We start from the raw sequence: 22,985 nt of genomic DNA on the forward strand, positions 1-22,985 counted from the left end.
CCCCCCCGCCCTTCTAATGCCCTGGGGCTTCTGCCACATTCTGCCAGCCTGGGCCCTGGGGCCCTCCCAATGTAGGGGATGTACTAGGCCCTCTCGGTCTGAACCTCTGGAAGAGGTCTGCAAGCTCTTAAGGGGGGATGCGAGATTTCTTTGGAGAGTTTCAACGTTTTGTTGAATATTTTGTAATACAGAAGAGTACTGTTGGTTAGGTTTCCTCTAACCTTCTAGGTTCTTCAGGCTGGTCTAAGAATTAAATTGACATTAGACAGAGAAAATACAATTTAGTTTTTCGTATGTACAGGAAGCCCACATACACGAGAGGGTCAGAGACAGAAAGGTAAAATGAGGTCTAGACGCCATCCTGAGCTGAGGAACGGGGTCGGGGCTTCTGAGGATGGGAGGGTCACTCACAGGACGAGAAGAAGAGCAGATGTTGGGTAATTAGATGCTTGTCCTGACACACAGATGGGGCCACTTTGGTGAAATTCATCTCTGGTAATAATTCTTTCCTGGGAAAAATCCCCAGTTTCAACTCCTCTAGGTAGTGAGGGGAAGGGCAGTAGTTTCCCTTGAACCCACAGGATCTCAACTGCCTTTAGCTCAAAATAATCCTCATTATAGCTCATTCTGAACCCCTATACTACGTACAGCATCTATGCAAAATATTAAAAACAAGAGTGAAACAGGCACCCTGTATGCCCCATGCCCTCTTCCCATATATCCACTTCCTTCCCTCCTCTGCCCAAAGCAACAGTATCCTCAAATTTGGAGTGGTTTTGAGCTCCGAATTTAGAAATTTCATAGATGTTTAAAATGGCCCCTCATAGAAACACTCAGAAATAAGACAGGCTGGGAGTGGGTGTTGGGCTTTACTTGTTGTTCTGCTGACACCGGGGCTGTCTCTGTCCACTCTGCTGAGGGGCTGGCTTTTCCAAGTATTTGCTTGACTGTTTTGCTTGAACAAAACAAGTGAGCCTTGCCCCTTTAAACAGGTCCTTAAGGCACCAGCAGGTGTTGATTTATGGACACTTGATTTAGGTGTCACATTTATGTCTGTGTAGATTTAAACTGGACAGGACCCAGCCTGCTGAGGAGGGAGCCCTGACCCTCCATGCCCACTGGGGGGTTTTGAAAGGACCTCTGACCCTGGCGGCTTGATGCACAGGAAAGGCTGGGGTCAGGTACAGGCTACCGAAATAAGGGTTTTACAAAATTTGCACAGAAAGTACTAGGCTGAGCAATGTTCAGACACAACACAGTACTTCTGTGGAACGTCACTGCATAATCTTACAATAAAAACTCCGCACACACAGCTCTTAGAATAGCAAAAGAGCAAAACTGACCACGGACCCTGTGAAGAAATGAAATGGAAATCTTGTAGGACGGAAAAGTCAGACACTTGGGCTCGGGTCCCCCACTGCCCACCCAGGGGGCCCAGTGCATCTCCGCAGGGGCAGGGGGACCAGAGAGGCCGAGGAGCACGGAGTTGGGACCCCGTTTCCCACCACAACACAGGCCTTCGCCCCTGGGTTCCCTGTGGCCTTCTGATAACTCCTCTCCTTTAACTTTGGCCTGGAAGTGAGGGGGAAGTGTCACAGGGATTACCTGACAGCCACAATCTTCCTACTGAACTCAAGTGCTAAATTCGGAATAAGGGGCTTACAAAGGCTGTGAGGCGGCACCACAGGAACCCAGGGCCTCCGGTTAAAGACCCCGAAAGACATCAAGTCCAGTCCGCTGTTTAGCCATCAAGGCCAGTCTACCGGGCCACTTTTGAAAAGGAGACTTGACCTTAATGCCAATTTAATCTCACGGGGAGACACTGCATCACCACCACGGCTCCAGCGAAGTCTGGGGGGTCAACATCCTTACCTTGAATGTTGACAGTGTTAGGAGAGCAGCTGCGGTTTCCCAGGAACCCCGGGTAGTTGGGGAGAGCTGGGTGGACCTGGCTTTGGGGACATTTAGTGGTTTGGAAAGACAATTCTGGCCCCATAGGAGGAATCCTGGCCTCGCACAGTGGCCCTGACATGGTCGGAGCTGGGGGGAGTGGGGCAGGAGGCAGGCAGCCAGGACAGTCCCCAGGGGAAAGTCTGGAGGTGGAACACATGAAACTTTCCTTCTCTCCTCCCACTGCCCCTGCAGGTTGCATGTGGGGCTGGAATTTCCCAGCAGGCTATCAGAGCCCAGCTCTAGAGCAGCCAGAGGGACAGATGCTAACTGTGGGAGGGGTGACCCAATTCCAGGAGCAGCCCTGGGCAGGGCCTGAGGGACTGGAGCACAGGTGCTCAAGTTCCCTAAAATGTTTACCTTTTGAATCCGAACTCAGTCTAGGTTTATGAATCAGGACTTCGAAGGCAGGGTTTCCTTTATTTGGGAAGGGGAGGGGTGGCTCACTGTGGACAATTTCTTCTTTCTTATTTTACAATCTGGAATCTGCTCACTTGCACATCAGGCCCAATCTGGTAACTTTTGCACAAAATCAAAAGCCTAAATGATCTTTTCTTAGGAAACCAAACCGAGTGGCTCGCTGATGCACCCCTACGGCACGTGTCCCCATGCATGAACGCAAACGGGGTCCTTTAGGGGTCCCATCAGCCTGAAAGACTTCCGGGTGTCTTGACAAGAGGTGTGGGTGTCCTCAGGAACTCACACTCCGGCGGTGGGTGCCGCTTGTGTCAAATGTGCAGGAAGTAAGAGCAGGTCAGGGGTGGGAACCGCAGCAACTGGTCCGAGAGTGAAGTCAGACGTGGAGGGTGTGCAGGGGTGTGGGTGGGGTCAGGGACGCCCTAGAGGGTGGTGACAGATGAAGGGGGACAACGGCCTGGAAGCTGCAGGAAAAGGATTTAAAATAATGGGTCACCACTGGGAAGGTGAGACCTTGGCAGCCGCAGGGAACTGGAAGAGATTGAAAGAAGCCAGGACAAACCTGAGGGGTCCTGGCTCTGCCACCGTCGGTGCATGTCCAATGGTCACGCCACCTGTACGGACCTCGATTTCTAGTAAAGGACTGAAGTCGAGGGTCACCGAGGCTCCTTTCAGCTGGACAAGGCTCTCTCATTTAGGAGGGAATCCTGACAAGAAAACAAACAAGAACTTGGGGTGGTGAATCCTCTTTGCGCCTCATCCTGTGATCCCAGCAGCGGGCTCTCTGCTCCCCGTCCTCTGAGAGAGAAGCAGTGAAAAGTCTCGAGTGAGAATTTTGCCTCCGGTTTGATTTTGCTTCACTAGGCACTCTCTGGAGGTGAGAAGGAACTCAGGAGATGGTGTATTTTTGGATACGGTCACTCTTTTTTGCACTGGAAGCCCAGAGGGTGGGTTTAGATTTGCTGCAGAGGTCATACACAAATCCGTACTCTTTGGCCCTCTAGTCATGCCTTGCCAGTGACCGTGGTCAAGGACGTCCCATCACTGTCAACTGTCCTTACACCTGAGATGGGGACACTCGGATCAAGTCAGGGCCTGTGCTTGGGACCAGCTAGGCTCCCAGAAACTCACCTCAGCCCCCATTCTGAGCAGCCTGACGGCCCCAACAAGCTTCAGAATGGGGCCTCACAGGGCCAGTCCTACTTAAAGGAATCAAAGGACTCCTCTCACTTCAAAGAAAGCACCCAAATCTTCAGAAGAAAGACGCGCAGTCTGATAAAAAACAAAAAAAAATTTTTTGTTTGGATTGTAAAGAATAGTACAGACTAGAACAAAGTTTTATTTAGGTAAGTCTAATAAACAAACACCAAAAAGTAAAACACATTAAAAACTTTATTGTAAGTACCACGCATGTCTAAATTTGCATCAGTTTGCAACACTTCTGCTGGCTTTGCAGAACACAATAGTTGCAAGTTTCCTTAAATCTTGCTTTAGATCTTTTCAGGCTCATCTGCTCTGGCCACCCCCTCCTCCCCACGGTGGGGTCAGTCTACCCTGCCTCAGGCTGACATCTGATCACCCCAGGGCCAGGTGGAACCTGCCTCCAGAGGGGCTGGCCCTGCAGCTAGGACGCCCCCTACTGCTCCAGTGAGCCCACTCTTCTCTTTGTCCCATTTTTACTCCTAGCCTGAGTGGCTAATTGTGGATATTCTAAGCAAAATTAACTCCAGTTAAGTTTCATGGAGTATTGCAGAACCTCAAATCGGTACCTGATTATTATTTTTTAATGGAAGCAGGGAGTAGTTGGGAAAAATCCCCTAGACTGGAGCGGGCTGGAACAGGTGGAAGAGGGTTCAGTTCCCTGTCTCTCCTTCATTGGCCGGGTCTGGCCAACTCTGCGTGTGGCAGATATGAACTGCTCATCCCTAGGGAGTGGGGACCCTGAACTGCCACCCGGGTTTGAAAGCAAATTTGAGGGGGGAAAAAAAAAAGCAATGAAAAAAGTCCATAAAGAAAATGTGACAGGTCCTTTCTGAGTACCAGTCCCCTTTCCGGCGCGTATGATCAGATATAATGTAGGAAGATGCATTATAGTAAAAAGAATATGACAAGAGCAGTAATTTCCCATCTGGAGTGCTGTTCAACTGCCTGCAGAAATCTGTAATTTTAATGCATTTTAAACACATTAGGAATGGGAGATGAATTCTCCAAACCAAGGAAAATACTCCATAAAAAAATAAAGATAGAAAATACATGCTCCCTTCATGGCAAACTTATCATGGATACTTAATGGTAATGATCTTGGAATTAAGGGAGGGAGCAGCGGGGACCACCCTTTGCTCAGGAGGACAGCGAGGACATCTCGCCAGAGAGTGCCGGGTCCTGGGGCTGAGCCGGTAGCGGGACGGCAGTGCTGTGGTCAGCAGCCCGCCGGCCCCTGTGCTGTCCGCTGGGACCGTCAGTGCTGCAGCAGGAAGTTGGTGGCCACGTTAAGGTCATTATTTGAAGCTCTCAGGGCTTCCAAAGCGTCACCTCTGGAAAATCCCATCTCCATGAGCCGGGCAACCTGAAAACAGAAACAAAACCAGAAAAGCCTGATGAGGCTGATGACACTGCCACTGACCCACCAGCCCCAAAATGTTCCTCGTGTGAGTTCTGTAGGACAGATTAAAGAGCAATAACAACACAACCGGTTTTCATTTCAGTGTGGAATCTGATGCTTATAAAATTACAACCGGCTCACCTTTTACGGTGCTCACTATATACAGCCGATAAATGTGCATTTCCTCACTGAGTCCTCACTTTAGAGATGAGGAAGGGGGCTTCTGAGGGTCAGTGACCTGCCAGGATGAACAGAGGGCGGCCGAGCTGTGGCGCGGGACCTGGGAAGCAGGTCTGCACCAGCCACATTCCTTCAGGGTCGAAGTTGACTCCCGAGGAAGAGCCGCAGGCGTCCTGAGTCTGGCGGGCTCCCAGGGTACACACGCCTTTGCGTTCCTGGCTTGGCTCAGGCAGAGCACGGCCTTGGGGAGCCCGCCCCCAACCCCACCCCCGGCGTCTCACGGCAGGTGCGGCGTCCCCGGAGTCCCCGCCGGCCTGCGGGCAGCAGCTGCGCAGAGGGGGCGAAGCCCGGGCAGAACGGGGTGGAGGAGGCAGCTAAAGCCACCGAGGGCAGGGAGGTCGAGGCCTCCATCTTTAAGACCACAAATCCCAGTCTGTGAATGTAGAGGTTTCCTGTACTTTTACATACAGGCAGTCTCCAAGGTCAGAACAGGCAGTGTTACTACAGTTTATTCGTAACCTGTTTTCCCACTTTAAAATGTATTATAAAAACATTTATGACCCTGGACTAGCCGCAGGTGGTGGTGTTTTTTGTTTTTACTTATTTTGAAATATACTACATTTGCAATAATATATAGTGAAAAGTGATACTCTTACAAATGTTGAGATTTCCGGGAGGTGTGAGTTGACAAGGGGCTGGGGACTTAATCACCGCTTCTAACCTTCCGGTAGAACGCGATGCCCTGAGGCTCCCCAGTGGTCAGAGCCCGCTGCCTCTCCTTCCCCCCAGCTGAGGGGGGTGTGCGCGGGAGGGCGAGGGCAGGCGGGTCAAGCGGGTGGCCGCAGGGGTGACTGAGACCCCAGACTCCTCGTCCCTCAGGGGGCCTTAGGGAGAGGCTAACCGTCTGGGAGGAGACTCGGCCCACTTTTCAGAAGCTGGGGTTCTAGGGTGTTTTTTGAAACTGACGCCCTGATCCCTCATCAGTGGATCGTTGAGACTAGTATTAAAAAAAACCACACAGCGAGGGTCCTCCCTCTAAGGAACCTCATTCCAGTTCTCCACCTCCACACACGCCTCCTAAGGGCCTGGCCTGGGGGAGGAGACCGCCGACTTCCAGCTCAACTTCCGGGGGGTAATGGACCAACTGACTGCTGGCGTGGGCAGAACGGCAGGGATTCCTGCTTCCATCTCCTGCTCTGGGAAAAAGTGGCCCTTTCGGGAGTCTCGGGAACACTTCTTCACGCACTGGCTGGGATGCAAAGCTCTTCCTCAAGGGAGCCGAATCTGAGTCTAACTAGTTATACCGCCCGTGGGACTTCAAAGGCCCTAATTTGTCTTTTGAAGCCACAGGAAACAGCCCCATTCCCTTCTCTGCACGAGGCGCTCGAGTGGCCTCCCCACCTCTGCAGGCACGCAGCTCCTGGTCCGTCCCAGGCTGCGTGGCTCCGTGTCTCCCACCTTTGCTGCCGGTGTGTCCTCTGCTGGGAGGCTCTCCCCTTTGCCCTTGGCCTGGTTAACTCGTCTTTATCCACTGATCTCGCGGCATGTGTCCCTTTCCCACGTTTCCCAGCCGAGGAGAAACCCAGAGTAGGGGTCTCGTGGTCCCACTGACCGCTGTCCTGTGCTCCTCCCAGCTGTGACTTAGGGCCGACAGCTTCTTACCACCGTACTGTAAGGGCCCTGGCTGTCTTCGTTCATCTCTGTGTCTCAGAATTCAGCACTTTCCAGCCTGCCCCTCCCCTTCCAGCGCTCGTCCATTTGTGCTGCTGCAGAATATGGTCCTGCTGGCGTGGTCTGCCCAGGGCGGAGGGCGGCTAGACGGTGCCATCCCAGCCCTTGGCACAGTGAGTGTGCATGCACATGTGTGCGTGTACACATGTCCCGAGTGTGTAGCTACAGCATCCTGGGGTGGTGAGTTAGCAGGCCTGCTATAAACCCTGAGTGAAATGTGCTCAAGCTGGGCCTCCGAGTAAATTTTTATCTGTTCTTCCAGGGATTGGGAGCATCTCTGTCGAACTTCCTCTGATCGTTTTCTAGCCAACCAAAACTACTGTCAGCTTAAATTCTGTTGTTTCCTGTGCTAGTTCCCTCAAACTCTATCATCCCCACATCTGATAAGCACACTTGCTAAGCTCTACAACTCAAGTCACTCAAGTTAAAATGCCAAGCATTCAAGGGCAAAGGCAGGGCCCAGCACTCACCAGCCCTCCCCTTTCTATCCAAGCGGCTCATCAACAGGTTTCTTGAATTTTAACCAGTTTCAACCTTCATATTATTATCTGTTGCAATGTCACTACCATCTCTCCCAACGCGGCAAGAAGTGCACGTGTCTTGGTGGCATCCTGTGTCAACAGGATCAGTTTGGTGCCTTCAGACCACAAGGCTCTTTACCTCTCACAAGTATCTCCTCGATAATCTATTTCAGGCTCCTGCCACACGTGACACATGAGTTTTGCCGTTCAATAATCAGAATCCACACTCTTGCCTTTCCTTGGGGTCATTTCACACTGAGTGGCACTCGGGGACCCACTGGATGTGCGTCAACAGGGAGAGACCACCTCACTGGTCTGGGTACTGTGGCCAGGCTATTTCATACACTCCTGGACGGAAATGACCTTTTACGATGTTTATTCCAGTCACTTCCGGTTAAGGACCACTATCTTTAGTGGAGTGAACGTGGCCAGTGAGGGGGTGGGCAGCTCTGCCTGCCTTGTCTCTGTCACCCACGGACATGATGCCACGGGCCAACGATGTGTCCGCTCTCAGTGACGGTGAACAGTGTGGCAAATGCTACACTCGCTGTCACCTCTGTCACCTCTAGTACTTCAAGCATAGCTAATGCCTGGCTGCTCCTTTGCACCCAGCCGAGAGGAACAAATCCACCTGTATGGCAATTCACGATTCATAACCTGGAGCTGATGCCGTGTGAGCCTCGCCCCGGCGCTGGTACCGGGCGGGGCTGCCGGCCACAGCTTCCAACTGTACTGGAGTTCTCTCTCCACCGACTCCCGAGTCTGGTCCGAAATCCAGGAGATGCTGAGCGCAGGTTGCTGCACACACAGAGCAGAGCAGCCGTGGCACTGCGGCTCCGAGGGAAAAGCGCTGGCCAGGCCGTGCCCGAGGGGCTGATGTCTGGTGTGAGGAGAAACGCGTTCTCTGCACACAAGGCTTCCTCGGGCTTCATTCTCTCTTCAGAAACACAACCACACGTGCCATCACTGGCTTTGACAGCTGAGCTGGGTTCTTCACAGGTCTCCGCTGAAAAGGATGTTTGCTGTTCTGTGCAGGCGGTGGCTGAGTGGCCATCACAGCCCTTTGCCTAAAGCTGGCTTTGGAACCTTTTGCATTTCTTCAGGGGTGAGAAGACGAGTGTGATGAGAGGATTTTCACTGCTGGATGACCTGGTACTTTGACCAGATGAGAAAGCTCACGAAGTAGACACAGTGTTAACAATATTTAAAAACTGAACAAGCACAGGAAGAAAGGACATCTGTAAGTTTCCTTTAGTGTCCAAAACTGTAAACATCTACAAAAAATGAAATGGCACGCTCGGGCGTGGGTGTGAGGATAACAATCAGAAAACCAGAAGAAGGACAGAGAGAGGGGTTCCGACGGTGTTTCCTTGCTGCCCCGTCATCCTGCAGTGGACAGCGCTGGCTGGGGCGACCGCAGCCAGGCAGGGGGCTGTGCCTCCCTCCCACTGCTGCCCTTCCTCGGGGGCTCAGCAGCGCACGGCCAGGACGGTAAGGGCCGCAGCAGAGAGCTGCAGCCCCCGTGGTGGACACCGAGAATCACCGTCGTGGTCCTCTGTGGTTGGAACTTGTGCCCCTACTACCTCAAGGTAATTCTTACTCAAGAAAATGAATAAAACCCCACTTTAACACTCTATTACTCTTTGACACAAGTGAAGTAGGACATTCATTCCAATGAGATTTATAGCAATTCCTCTCAGTTTGAAACACTCCTTTGCTTGTTTTGTTCAAAGAAGACTGTGGTTTTCTTTAACTTCCCTTTAGCTAAGGGTGTCAGAAACAAATCGTTTTTTGGGGTTCTTACTTCCCAAATTCTGACTCTTGCAGAAAACAACGCCCACCTGAAAGGTAGTCCCGACCAGTCCCCTGTGGGCTGCCCGTGGTGGCTGGCCGCTTCCCAGGCCATGTGTGCACCCTGCCGGGAGGAGTGACCCCAGAGAGGCCCTGGGAGGTAGGCTTGCCCTTCTCTGCCCTTATTATAGCTGTCATTTGTCACCAGTCAGGGCAAGCTCAATGCCAGACCCCTGTGGGTCAATGCCACCCTCATTCCCTATCAGCTGACCCCCTCTCTCCTCCTTGGAACTGCTGAACCCCTGTGATCCCACGGTTGGCTGAGTGGACTGGACCTGCTTATCTTACGCTCCCGCCCGGCCGCAGGTGGCTCAGCGGCCCCTCATCTTTTTACTCTCCTGCTTGCTTCAGGGTTTAGTCCTGAGAAGGCCCTGGCTACAGGCTGGGGGGGCTCGTTTGCTTGCATCTTTCAGTACTCAGCAGAATTAGGCACCCCCGAAAGTTGGTTTATTTGACTGCCACTCAATATTTCATTCTAATGGATAACATGTTCTAACACTAGCACTAGAGATTAGAGGTGGAAAGGTCTGACGAAGGACCACCCTCTAACACATTTAAATGAAAAAAATTGTTCTTTTGAAAAAGAAGCCCTCCAACCGCACCTTCACGTTCAGCCCTGCTCTAACCGCCACTGGGGCACCTGCTGTGTGTCAGGAGGGAAACGCGGCAGAGACGATACTGGCCCTCATGGAGCTCACCGTCCGCCAGGGAACCAGATGACATGGGCGTCTCTATACCAACACCCAACTTACTGTGGTCCAGATACTCAGAGCAGAAGCACTAAGTTTTCATAAGGTGAGCATTTTGGAGTTTAGACAGGTTTCTCAGAGGCAGCGGTGAGGACTCCAGAGATGAGGAGAGAGACTCACCGAGATTCAGATTCTCTCATACTGAATACATTTCACTACTTATCCGCTATGACTGTGAGGGTCTGTGTGCCATCTCTCTTGGGCCGACGGATATTTCAGAGGACATGAATGGAATCCACACGACGGGTCTCACGTATTATAAACGTACGAAGCGGTACCATATCTCGAGTGGTCAAGAGTCTCCAAAGCACCTGCACTGCAACATGTCCCCTGGGCAGGGATGGAAGACGTTACATACGTGGTTATGAGCATAACATGCCCCTTCTTTCACATCGAGTCCATCCTCCAGGGAAATCCAACACTGGGATTCCCTGTTTAAAATCCTGTATTGTTCCTTAATGCCTACAGCACGGAAGCAGAGGTCCATGTCCTGCTGAGGATCACTGGGAAGCCTCCCTACTTCTTCCCCACATGAGGCCCCTGACCCAGCAGTCACTCTCCGCTCCAACCTCACCCACCTGTGCTTCCCCAGATCTGAGGCTTTTCACCAGGCCACATCTTTACAAAGAGCACTGCCCCCCGCCCTCCCACACTGGCAATCCTTCAGCAGCATCGGAAGATTTGATTACAGTTGGCAAGAACTGCCCCTGAGCCTGGCTCCACACTGGGCTCTGCACCACGTGCAGGCAGGAATCGCTTGCCTTACCTACCTCTGTTGTTCAAGAACCTAGCCCAGTAGTTAGACTGGGCAGAGCGGACAGCTGATAACTGCTGGCTGACTACAAAGGAAGGAAAGACGTGACTGGAAGTGAGGAAGTCAACATTTGTGAAGTCCATGTTTGTCCTCCTTTCGTTAAATGCCAGCATTGGCTCAGTTAGTCCTGTTTAACTTCCTTGTCCAATTTCACCTGTGCGTCCCATTAAGCATAAACCGAAGGGACACCTTCTAAGCTTGGGGAGGGCTCAAGAGAGACAAACTTGGGAAGCTTTTTTCCCTTTTGATTTAAAACAAAAAAAATGAGGCCAATATGACAAAATTTCATTATTTGTTAATTTTGCGTATGGGTGTAATATGAAAATCCTTGGTTAAGAAGAAAAAGATAAAAAGAGACAGAAACGCAGTACTGCATACACTTATTTTTAAGATACTAGTAGGGTTTGGGGTGGCATCTGCAAGGGGTGATGAACTGGCAAAGGTGCTTGTTGAAAAACAGTAGGAGTGGATCGTGAAGAACTAAAAATCCAGAAACTTAATAGCGATAGTAGAAAAGGTGGCAAACATTTCTATGGCCGTATGTTAGAGTCTTACTAGACTTAATGGGGGATGCACGTTCTTTCTTATAATATTCTTTGTTTTCAAAATAGATGGACTACATTTCCTATCTTTAATAACTCTCACTAAAATTCCTGAAGTATTTGCTCACATCAGAAAAAACTCAAATAATCATTTCTCTTTTCCTTGGTTTAGAAAATTACTAAGTTTCTTAAATGCATTTAAATCACATGACTGATGTTTAAATAAAGTACAGCACATCTAATTGAAAAATTAAGCATAAAAAGGTTTTGTTAATTCAAACTATCTTAATGTTACTAACAAATAATTTAAAAAAAAAAAAAATTTTATTTATTTAAGTATTTTTGCCCGCATTGGGTCCTCGTCGCCGCGCGTGGGCTTTCTCCAGTTGCCATGAGCGGGGGTCACCCCTTGTCGTGGTGCGTGGGGCCTCTCCCTGGGGGGGCCCCTCCTGCCGTGGAGTATGGGCTCCAGAGCGCAGCCTCAGCAGTTGTGGCGAACGGACCCAGCTGCTCTATGGTACGTGGGATCCTCCCGGACCAGGGCCCGAACCCGCGTCCCCTGCATTGGCAGGCGGATTCCCAACCACTGTGCCACCAGGGAAGCCCCAAATAATATTTTAGACAGTGTCTAGACTCCAACTAACCAAGAGATTATACGTAACTATACACTTGTAAACGTTACTGTAAATGTCTTGAGCTAAGAACAACATCCTTCTTCTCTTTTACAGTCTCTTGAGCACCTGCCACAAAAACTACTGAGGGTCTACGGAGATAATGTTGAGGGGGACCTCCGTGTCTTAATGCAGGGCAGTCTGTAAGGCCATTTCGGGATAATCAAGAAATAGAAAAGACAAGATTTAGAAAAGGCAATGAATAAGGAAGCATGTTAAAAACAACCTCTCACGTATTTACATCTTTTCATAACAGAGCCAAGAAGAAGTAAATGATATCTAGAACTGATACCAACATCGTGTTAACCTCGCTCTCGTCATTCTGGGAGGATCAAGGAGAATGATTCATTAAAAAAAAAAAAAACCCTAAAGACTTCAGTTACACACATTCACCTTGTTATCATTTTTTGACAGTTTTTTTCCCTCAAGTGTCAAAACTAAGAACTATTTCACCTTTAAATACTTTCTATCATCAACGGCTGCTCTGTTGTGAGGGATGTGACCTGGGTTCTCAAGGAAACAGTAATATAACAGAACTTTCTTTTCACCTGAATTTGAGAGTATTAGTTTATTTTTTAATCTGTTATTATAAATGCCTTACAAATGCTGAGTTACTCGGCTTTATTTTTCTAATCGTGGGGCTAACAGTTTTTTGGAAATTCACTAATGGAGGTGGAAGAGAACTATAGGCCCCTTAATCCATCTCTCAACCCTAACGAGCTGCTCAAAGGATGCGTCTGAGCTGAGAAGTTAAGGGTGAGGGGTTGGGTCAGCTCGTCAGGCATATTCCATTGGTTTCTCTCACTTGTGGTGGCCTAACCCAGAGGTGCCAGTGGGGGCCCTGCCCAGAAGCCCCTCCTGAGTTCCAGAAAAAGTCAGGATACATACAGCTTTGCCACAGAGACCAAGTGCCTTGGGTCGGACTGGCTTTTGTTGGCTCTGGGAACAGGGGATGGGGAAAGTGCGTGGGGTGACTCGCTATGAAACACTGACCTTGATTTGCTTTAATGAGACGAAAGCAACATTTGCAGTATGAAATTTAAAAGGGTTGTTACTGAAGTGCTCTCAACCTACTAGCTTAGGTTTTCAGAAACTTTCCAGTGTGAAATAATTACAAATTTCTAGAATTTCAAGAAGAGCACAAAGAACCCAATTACTCTTCATCCACATTCACCAATGATTACTTTGCCACAGTTGCTTTCTGTCTACACACACACACACACACACACACACACACACACACACACACACTCCCATTTATTTTTCCTGAGCCACCTGAGATTAAGCTGCATACATCCTGTCCCTTTAGATATCCTATTTCCTTGTTTCCTCTAATCTACAATACATACAATATAATTTCAGAATTGCTGTACTCATACCACCATGAAAGATAAACCCATGAAGAGTTTGAGGTTTGCAGTTCTTTTCTTTTTTCTAAGAGGGCATATTATGTTCAAAAGTTACCGAAATTAATTTTCCCTCTCCCTTTTGATTATATTATTCACTTAAGATACAGCTGGAACATTTATTTCAGTTTCTTTTTAGCTTTATGATTGTCCCCATTGCTGATCTGCTTTTTCAGTATGTAAAACATTAACTTGGTTCCTAAGTGAAAACCATACAAACAGAGAAGCTCCCTGTCCTTCTGCCTCCTTCTCTCCCAGCCTGCGTAGTGAACCAACTTCAGTAAACATGAAATATCACAGATTTAAGAATAAGCGATCACAATGCATTTTTTTTTCAAATTATGCCTTCCTCAAACTCATAAGAACCACAGTAGCCAATAAAGGGCCCAAGTATCTATCAATGGTTTACCTGATACCAGGTGGTTTACCTGATACCAAAATCTTTGTACTTATATGCTTGATTTCTTTCAAGTCTCGTTCACCAAAACTGCCTGGAGTGTGAAGCATGGGTTTAGGGTAAGTACCAGGTGTTACTGATTACCTGCTCCTCCGAAACCTCTAGAGGAGGGGACGCTTGTTGCTCAGACTGCCGACCATCCTGATAGTTTACGTTTCGTCGCTGACGTAGAGGAGGGAAAAGACGGTTCCAGTTGATCATTCCTCCCTAAAAAGAGATCAATGCACAGCGATCAGACAGGGGAGGAGCAGAAACATGGTAACGCACTAAAGAGCTTTCTCTTGCAATGCAGTCACAGCTGCAGACTGGAAATAAAATGTCCGATGGACCTGCTGTGTGCAAGCTGAATCAACAGGCTAAAATCGGCAGCCTGCAGTAGGTGCACAGAGAGAAAAGAAGGTAGCAGGTACTGCCAAAGGGATTTGTGCAATTTGACTCCAGAAGGCAGTGGAAGACACATGCAGTCACTCCTAACCTCAGCCCCGTGGTGTCCCCACCGACACTGTCCCAACTCCGCTGGACTCGGGAAGACGCGAGTGGAGGCTAATTCAGGGCAGGCAACCAGAAACCTGGAGCTTCCTTCAGCAGCTCTTTAAGATGTTGCTTCTCCCCCTTTCTCCTCCAGCTCCTCTTCTCCCTGTTCTTGTTCTTTTTTAAAATTTGAGTAAATTCTGAGCAAGGTCCACGGAGAGAGACTGCAGGTGGCGATAAAACCCAGGTTGGGGGACAGGCTCGGGAATGTGAAGGTAAACCTTACACACAGGGACAAGAGGTTCACACCTGTCCTCTGTGTGGCTTTATGGATAACTTCACATTGGTGGCGATGTCATTTCTTGCCTTTTCTATGTCATCAATGAAAAAAAGCCACTATGTGGCTAGACAGGCAGCCTCCTCCACCGCATGCACCGCTTTTTAAAAGCACTGCACGATGCTTTTAAAAACTTGACGTTTTTTACCTATATGCCACCTTTTAAATGTATCAACTTAAATCGGTTTCTGGATGTCTTCTAAGTCCTGGAAGATTTAGAGACTAAGAAAACCTAAAATTTTTCCTATTATAATACAGGAAAATTATAATACCTAAACATGCTAGATAAAATTTAAAAATATTTCATATGCATAGCTGAACATAAAGGGAAGATGGAGGCCCCAAGGTGCCAGAAACAAGCTCTGGAAAACCAGGGCAGTAAAGAAGAGATGATATGGTGCGAGGGGGAGCACATCCTGTTAATCCAGAGCTACTTGGGTTTTTTTTTTTTTTTTTTTTCGGTAGGCGGGCCCCCCACTGTTTGGGCCTCTCCCGTTGCGGAGCACAGGCTCCGGACACGCAGGCTCAGCGGCCATGGCTCACGGACCCAACCGCTCCGCGGCACGTGGGATCCTCCTGGACCGGGGCATGAACCCCTGTCCCCTGCATCGGCAGGTGGACTCCCAACCACTGCGCCACCAGGGAAGCCCTGGTAATCAGTTTTAAAAATTGTTCAGGAACATCGACTAAAGCTGCACATACGTGGATGCCTCAGCAAATTCCATTCCTGGACAACATGAATGCAAACACATGCTCACCAAGGGCAGGGACCAGAACGTTCTCAGCAGTGTTGCTTGTAAACCTCAAAGACTGGAAACTACCCAAATGCCCATTAAGTAGAATGGATACATTATAGTATATTCACATGATGTAGTATTATATAGCAGTTCAAACGAACAAACTACAATTATATGCAACAATATGGCTAAATCTCTCAAATAAAATGTTAAATAAAATAAACACCAAAAAGTACATTTGTATGATTACCTTTATATAATGCTAACTTTTCTGCACGTTATACTTCAATAGAAAGTTACAAAAAGAAATAGAAAACCTGATTAGACGTTTAGCCATTAATGTAATTGAAATAATACTTAAAAATCTACCTACCAAAAATCTACAGGTGAAGTCTATGAAAATTTTGAGGGCCTGCCATCTTACACAAGTTGTTCTAGAGAACAGAAAAGAAGAAGAGCTCCCCACCTAACTTTTTGAGGCCATATAACGCTGTTTCCAAAAGTCAGAGAAGGCTATTATGAGAAAGAAGAATTATAAATCAATCTATTTTTCATTTATGGACAGATGCAATAATCCTAAATAAAAGATTAGCAAACTCAATCCAACAATGTTCAGAAAAGATCATCTTATCCATTATGATGTACTATATTAGGATTTATCTCAGGAATCTTAGAAAATATAGTAATGTAATTCACACATTAACAGATTAAAGGAGGAAAACCAAATGCTCACATTCAACAGATATAAAAATAATTTAATAAAACTTGATGAAGAGACAAGAATGCCTATTATCACCACTTGCATTCAACATGAGTCATGGCATAATGAGGATGAAACCAACCACTTGTGAAAGAAAATGCAGAAGGATGGAAAGGGAGAAACTGTCATCACACATGATGATTGTCTACCTAGAAAATGAGAACCAATGAGTACAAAATAAAAAAAAAACAGTAACATTCCTTGCCTGTGATCACTGAGAAAATATAAGTGTAAAAAATTCCTATTTACAAAGAGAAATAAAAATCATTAGGTACTTAGGAATTAAATCTAACAAAAAATTTGCAAGATCTCTATGAAAAATGGTAAACTTGATTGAAGGATAGCAGAAGACCTAAATAAGTGGAAAGACAGCACATTCCTGCCTGGAAGACTCAATACTGTCATCTTTCCACACTCTGCCAATTCCAGGCTGTAGCAGAGACTGCTGGTTGACTTTCAATATCCACATTCCCTTTCCTTTAAAAACAGGACTTTTTTGGGGGGGAGTGACGCACAGTTAGTACATTTCTCAGCTTCCCCCACGAGGACTCAGTTCTGCTATTGGTATGCAAGCAAAAAGGGCATCTGGGACCTCCAGAAGAGATCTCTTTTTATTTCTTTTAAATGAGTTAAATTAAAAAAAAATTATCTTATTGAAGTGTGGTTGATTTACAATGTTGTGTTAATTTCTGCTGTACAGTAAAGTGATTCAGTTACACATATATATATTCTTTTTCATATTCTTTTCCATTATGGTTTATTACAGGATATTGAATATAGTTCCCTGTGCTCTACAGTAGGACCTTGTTGTTTATCCATCTTATAAAATTAGTTTGCATCTGCTAATCTCAAACTCCCAATCCATCCTTCCCCCACCCCGTTCCAGAAGAGATCTTAAAGGGATCTTAAGATCCCTTTGAGGCTGAAAAAAATGCCTGGTTCTCCTCTCCATTATTGAAATCATCCTCATCCTCTAAAACTCCGCTAAGCCCCCATCCTCTTTGTAGTTCTACCCCCGAGCTTTGGCGGTGCCCTTTAACTGATGCCTCGTGGCTTCCTTCCTGGTTACAGACCATCTTGCCTGCTTCTGGCTTTTCCCTTTCTGGATGTCATGCCTTCCCCGAGGAGATCAGGAGCTCCATGGGAGCAAGGACCAGAACGTGCACCTTGGACCTTGGACCTTGCTCCATGGGAGCAAGGACCACCGCGCGTGTGTGTGTGTGCTTTGGTTGAACGAGACAACCTCAAGGGTCAAGACTAGACCTGAATATTTTCAAGAAGTATAAGGGAGGGTTTTTTTTTCTACTAGTTATTAGGACTTACTGTTAGACTACAAGAATGAAAGTAGGACGGTATTAGCACATGATAGGTAAACAGGTCAGAGAAACAGGAGAGACAGTCAACAAATCAAAAGTAAACATGGGCACTTGATATATGATGGAGGAAACATTGTAAGTCAGCAGGAAAAAGACACACCACTTAATGAACAGTACTAGGACAAATGGTTATAGAGATGGAAAAAGAGAGGACCTCCCTGGTGGTCCAGTGGTTGGGACTCTGTACTTCCAATGCAGGGGGCATGGGTTCGATCCCTGATTGGGGAACTAGGATCCCACATGCTGTGTGGCATGGCCAAATAAATAAATTAATTTAAAAAAAGAGATAAAATTTGACCTTTACTTCATATCGTATACAAAAACAAATTTATTTTATAATAAACCCCACAGGGACTTCCCCAGCAGTCCAGTGGCTACGACTCCATTCTTCCAATGCAGGGGGTGCGGGTTCGATCCCTGGTCGGGGAACTAAGATCCCACACGCTGCATCGTGCAGCCAAAAAATAAACAACAACAACAATGTGATTAAACCAGCCAAGATGACTAAATATAAAAATAAAATAAAATAAAATAAACCCCATAGATTAAAGATTTAAATCTGGAAAGCTAAACTGTTAAAAATTTTAGAAGAAATAAGAGGCATTCTTTATGTTGCTGGGACAGGAAAGGATTTCTAAAACAAAAATATAAAGGATCAATCATAAAAAAGGATTGCTAACAATTACTACAAACGAGAACTTTTGTATGATTAAAAAAAATAAAGCTAGAAGGCAAAGTACAGATTAAGAGAAAATGTTTGTAACATATAACTGACAAAACAGTATCCAGAATATGTAAAGAATCAATGAGAAAAAATAAATAATACAAGAGAAAAGCGGACGTATATGAATAAATGTATATGAATAAACAATTTACAGAAGAGGAAACCCTGAGTCAATAAACAGTAAAAGATGTTCAACCCCACTAGCATTAGGAAATGCAAATTAAAACAGCAATAAGTAATTTCATACCTGTAAGACTGGCAAAAATAAAATGTCTAACAACGCCAAGGATACGGATGATATGAAGGAAACAGGAACTCCATATATTGTTGATGAGAGTTTAAATGGGCCCAAACGTTTTAGAGGACAATGTGTCAAGATCTAGTAAAACTGAGGATGTTCTGATCTAGGAATTTCATCTACAGGGAGCTATGAGTGCCTAATGGGGCATTTATGAGGATACTCTGTGAAGCACTGATTATAATATTAAGTAAGCAAATGTAAAAAATTCAACTGTCCCTAAAGAGGGAAATAAATTATTAAGTGGTTCTATTATATGTGTGCAGCTAGAATAAATGAACTAGATCTAATGGATGAATCTCAAAAATACAATGAACAAAGAAAGTTGTATAAGAATATGGATATACAATACCATTTACATAAATTAAAATATATTTAGAATACTATACTATTTAAACTATTTTACGGATAGTTTACATATACACACAGTTTACATATACATACAGCAATTAGTGGTGATTCTGCTTCCCAGGGGATATTTGGCAATGTCTGGAGGCATTTTTGGTTGTCTTGGGTTGGGGGTGGGAGGTTGGGGACATGATGGTGGTGCTGTTGTTATTCAGTGAGTAGAGGCCAGGGATGCTGCTAAACATCCTATAAGGCACAGGACAGAACCCGCGACAAAGGATGGCCTGGACCAAAATGCCCACAGTGTCCAGGCTGAGAAGCCTTGATATATGCTCACAGGTGGTGAAGATACAAACACGCACCGGCAGTGGATACCATACAAAAGCATCAGACACGACACAACTGCTATGGAATGCTGGGAAGAGGAATGAAACTTTGGCTGATTCTGTAACATTTTATTCTTCAAAGGGAGAGTGAAAGAGTAGGCAAAACAAAACAAAACTAAACCTCAAGCTGTGATAGTAAAAAAGTGCTTAAAAGGCAGAAAGTCACAGGAGCTCTAGGTTCTGGGATGTTTTGACACTAATCTGCTCTTTCTGTAGGTTCAGCCTGAGCCTCTGCAAACAGGAAACGCTTCCTCCACTTTGTCTTCTTCAAAAGCAATAACCACATATTCAAAAGAGGAAGAAGGAAACAGCTTGCATTTTGAACAGCCATTTTATGTTATTAGTTGCAAGGAGATTTTCAAATGAAGTAAAATTTCTTGTGAAAATTAATAAACAACTAATTTTCCAACTGAGAGCAGTAAACATTTGTTAACGGTTCATCAAGTGGAAGTCACATGGAGTAGAACTCCACCTCTAAAGGCCTTTGCGGGTTTCTGAAGGGACGATCAGGTCAGGCAGTGTCTATACCAAGAAGCCTGGTCAGAAGAGCCCCCCAGGGTCCTCTGGGGGCACTTGCAGCTCCCACGGGAGAGAGGAGCAAGGTGCACGTTCTGGTCCTTGCTCCCATGGAGCTCCTGATCTCCTCGGGGAAGGCATGACATCCAGAAAGGGAAAAGCCAGAAGCAGGCAAGATGGTCTGTAACCAGGAAGGAAGCCACGAGGCATCAGTTAAAGGGCACCGCCAAAGCTCGGGGGTAGAACTACAAAGAGGATGGGGGCTTAGCGGAGTTTTAGAGGATGAGGATGATTTCAATAATGGAGAGGAGAACCAGGCATTTTTTTCAGCCTGTTCAAAGACAGGGGACTGAGAATGGGTTTATTCCTACTTCAAGGGCCAAAGCAACGCTAAGGAGAAATAACAGAGGAACGAAAAATAGAGGATGCTGAGTGACCGAGAGCAGTCTCCAATGCCAAAATACCTGGGTTCAAATCCCAGCTCTGCCACTTATTATGTGAACTTAGGCTTCAGTTTTTGTTTTTTTTTAAACTTCTCTGAACCTCAGTTTTCTCATCTGTATTATGGGAATAATAACTACGTTCACCTCATAAGGATATGAGAAATAAATGAGTTAATATATGTAAAGCATTTAAAACAGAGCTTGAAAACTTCTAAAACCTTATTACATACACATTAGCTATTATTACTATCCAATATTTGCATTGTATCTTACAGTGGTATTTCTTGTCTTCCCAGCTAGCCTATAGCACCCTGGAGAGCTGCACTGGGGGTAAGATTTGCATGAAACTCCCCAGGTGGCCGGCACAGCTCTCAGCTCAGTGCAGCCTGAGCTGAATCCCCAGCAAAGAATGATGACAGAGCAGGCACAATGAATGTGATGGTTTAGGACAATTAAAATTCTTTCCAAAAGCATCCTCATCTTATTTTTAAAAGGTCAGTCACTGGGAAAAAAAAATGCATCCTTTATTCTCCATCTTTGGTGATCTGAAACCCTTTATCAGAGTGCTACGTTTTGAACTGTAAAGCAGGCGGGGCCACCTCCACGGCACTGTCTGTGGCTGCCTGCGGACCATGTCGGGAAGATTCTGGGGGAGGGTATGGGTTCATCAGGAAACAGTGACATGACTGCTTAGTGATACCTGCCTTGGGCACGGAGGAGGTGAGGTGGCACCTATACAGGAACTACTAACCCTGCTATAGACCATGGCTGTCCAGTATTTTCCACATCATGGCACACACAGAAAGATATATTTGTGTGACACACAGGACAGAGAAAGCTGCATGCAATCAGCCTGGCAGCTTCAGGCCCTTCCCAGCTGCCCCAAAGGCTGAGGGGATCAACACCTCATCAGGCCATCTGTGACCGTGACACAGTGTTCGGGAAGTTCTGCCACAGACCTTAAGGAAATACTTGTACATTTAATGTGAACAATTTACACTGGGGACGGGCTATCATGGAGTTGAGACGCAGAGGAGACCAGATTGTTTCAGGTGCATCAGTTAAGGTGAAAATCAATGGAATTATTGTGTGTCTACTCAAGTACCTGGTAGTACCCGAAGCCATGAAGCTAAAAAGAGAACTAAGACAATGTCTGTGCCTTCTCGAAGCTCCCAGTCTGGTATCCTAACCATTAAATTGCTTTTTCTTTTTCCTCCAGGTTACTCGTAACACCCTCTGCTTGATCAGTGGTGCCTCCTCCACTGTCCGCCCGCCATGACCCCTGGCTGCACTGGGCCCTACCGTGCCCCTCCCGACACCTCTCTCTGGCTTCTGTGGAATCACACTTTCTTGGTCTTTCAAGCCGTCTGGTCACACCCTGAGCGCCCCTCAGAGACACCTTTTCCGGTTCATGTCCTTTATACGCTGGTGTCCCTTAAGGTTCTGTTAGGATTATTCCTCTTCTCTCTCCACGTCTGTCCCCAGGGTTTAAGTCTCCCTGCGTGTGGTGGAGACTCCTACCCGCTTTCCCCTCCAGGTGCTGCCCCTCAGAGCCACACGACCAACTCTCCTGATGCTTCCCCTTAGGTGTTCCAGAGACATGTCAAATGGAGCGCATCCCAAACAACACTCATCGCCAACCCTGTACCTCTTCCTCTGTCCCCAGTCTTGGGGAATGACATCAATGTCCTTCCACAGCACAAGCCAGCTCACCAGGCTCTGGTAATTGTAACTCCTAAATACCTTTGGAGTCTATCCATTTCTCTCCATCCTGACTCTCACTGTCCTATTTTAGATCGCCATCAAGGGCAGGCATGGCTTCAGAGTGATTATCCTGAGATACAAAGCTCATCGTGACAACCTAAGTATCCATCATCGGATGAATGGATAAAGAAGATGTGGCACATATACACAATGGAATATTACTCAGCCATAAAATGAAACGAAATTGAGCTATTTGTAATGAGGTGGATGGACCTAGAGTCTGTCATACAGAGTGACGTAAGTCAGAAAGAGAAAGACAAATACCGTATGCTAACACATATATATGGAATTTAAGAAAAAAAATGTCATGAAGAATCTACTTAAAAACTCTTCAATGGTTCCCCGTTGTCTTTTCATTAATCTTAAAATACTTTTTTCCTTCATTAATAGCAATAGCAAAAATCACTACTTGGTAACATACTTTTATAAAAAAACGTTTTCCAAAACAGAAAAATAATTAATGAGAAGAATGTCATTATTTTCTATTTTTGTAAACTTCTTTTGTGTGACGTAACGAAATATAGTTGGATTCTCCTATCTGCTTCTGCAGTCAATTCTGTTACACGCTACTTTGGCTTCTGAGGTATATAAAAAAATCTAGCCACGTATAGATATATAGTTAGAAAAAAAATCGGAGTATATTAAGAGCCTTTTCAGATAAGCGTAGGTATTCTTTTTTGATACTACTCAAGTCCCTACTGGCTTTAGGATGCAATTCAGGTTTCTCACCAGGGCTCGCCAGCCTCCTGTTTACCGTTCCAATGGTTTTCCTCACCATTCCGGATTCACATTCTCGACTCCTGCCCAGAAGGCTTCTCTACTCCCCTGAGTCCGGGGTGAGCTGCTCCTCTCATGTACCCTCACATCTCACTGTACCTTTGCAAGGACAGCACTTGGTACATTACACTTCAGTGACATGCTCCCTGGTAGGAAT

General features: G+C 46.4%; 1 protein-coding gene across 2 annotated transcripts in view; it reads right to left on the reverse strand.

Moving 5' to 3' along the window:
- Window positions 1-3,741: 3,741 nt before the first annotated feature.
- UBAC2 (UBA domain containing 2) overlaps window positions 3,742-22,985 on the reverse strand; it is a 153,902-nt gene continuing 134,658 nt past the window's right edge. For both annotated transcript variants that reach the window (XM_024739744.1, XM_024739738.1), the window contains 2 exons: window positions 13,976-14,098; window positions 3,742-4,933 (listed from right to left, as the gene is read on the reverse strand). In XM_024739744.1, the coding sequence (XP_024595512.1) occupies window positions 4,826-4,933; window positions 13,976-14,098 (231 nt within the window). In that variant the 3' untranslated portion in view covers window positions 3,742-4,825. The remainder of the gene's footprint in view (window positions 4,934-13,975; window positions 14,099-22,985) is intronic.

Source organism: Neophocaena asiaeorientalis, unplaced genomic scaffold (assembly GCF_003031525.2).
Source record: "Neophocaena asiaeorientalis asiaeorientalis breed wild unplaced genomic scaffold, Neophocaena_asiaeorientalis_V1.1 scaffold9, whole genome shotgun sequence".
Lineage (NCBI taxonomy): Eukaryota > Metazoa > Chordata > Mammalia > Artiodactyla > Phocoenidae > Neophocaena > Neophocaena asiaeorientalis.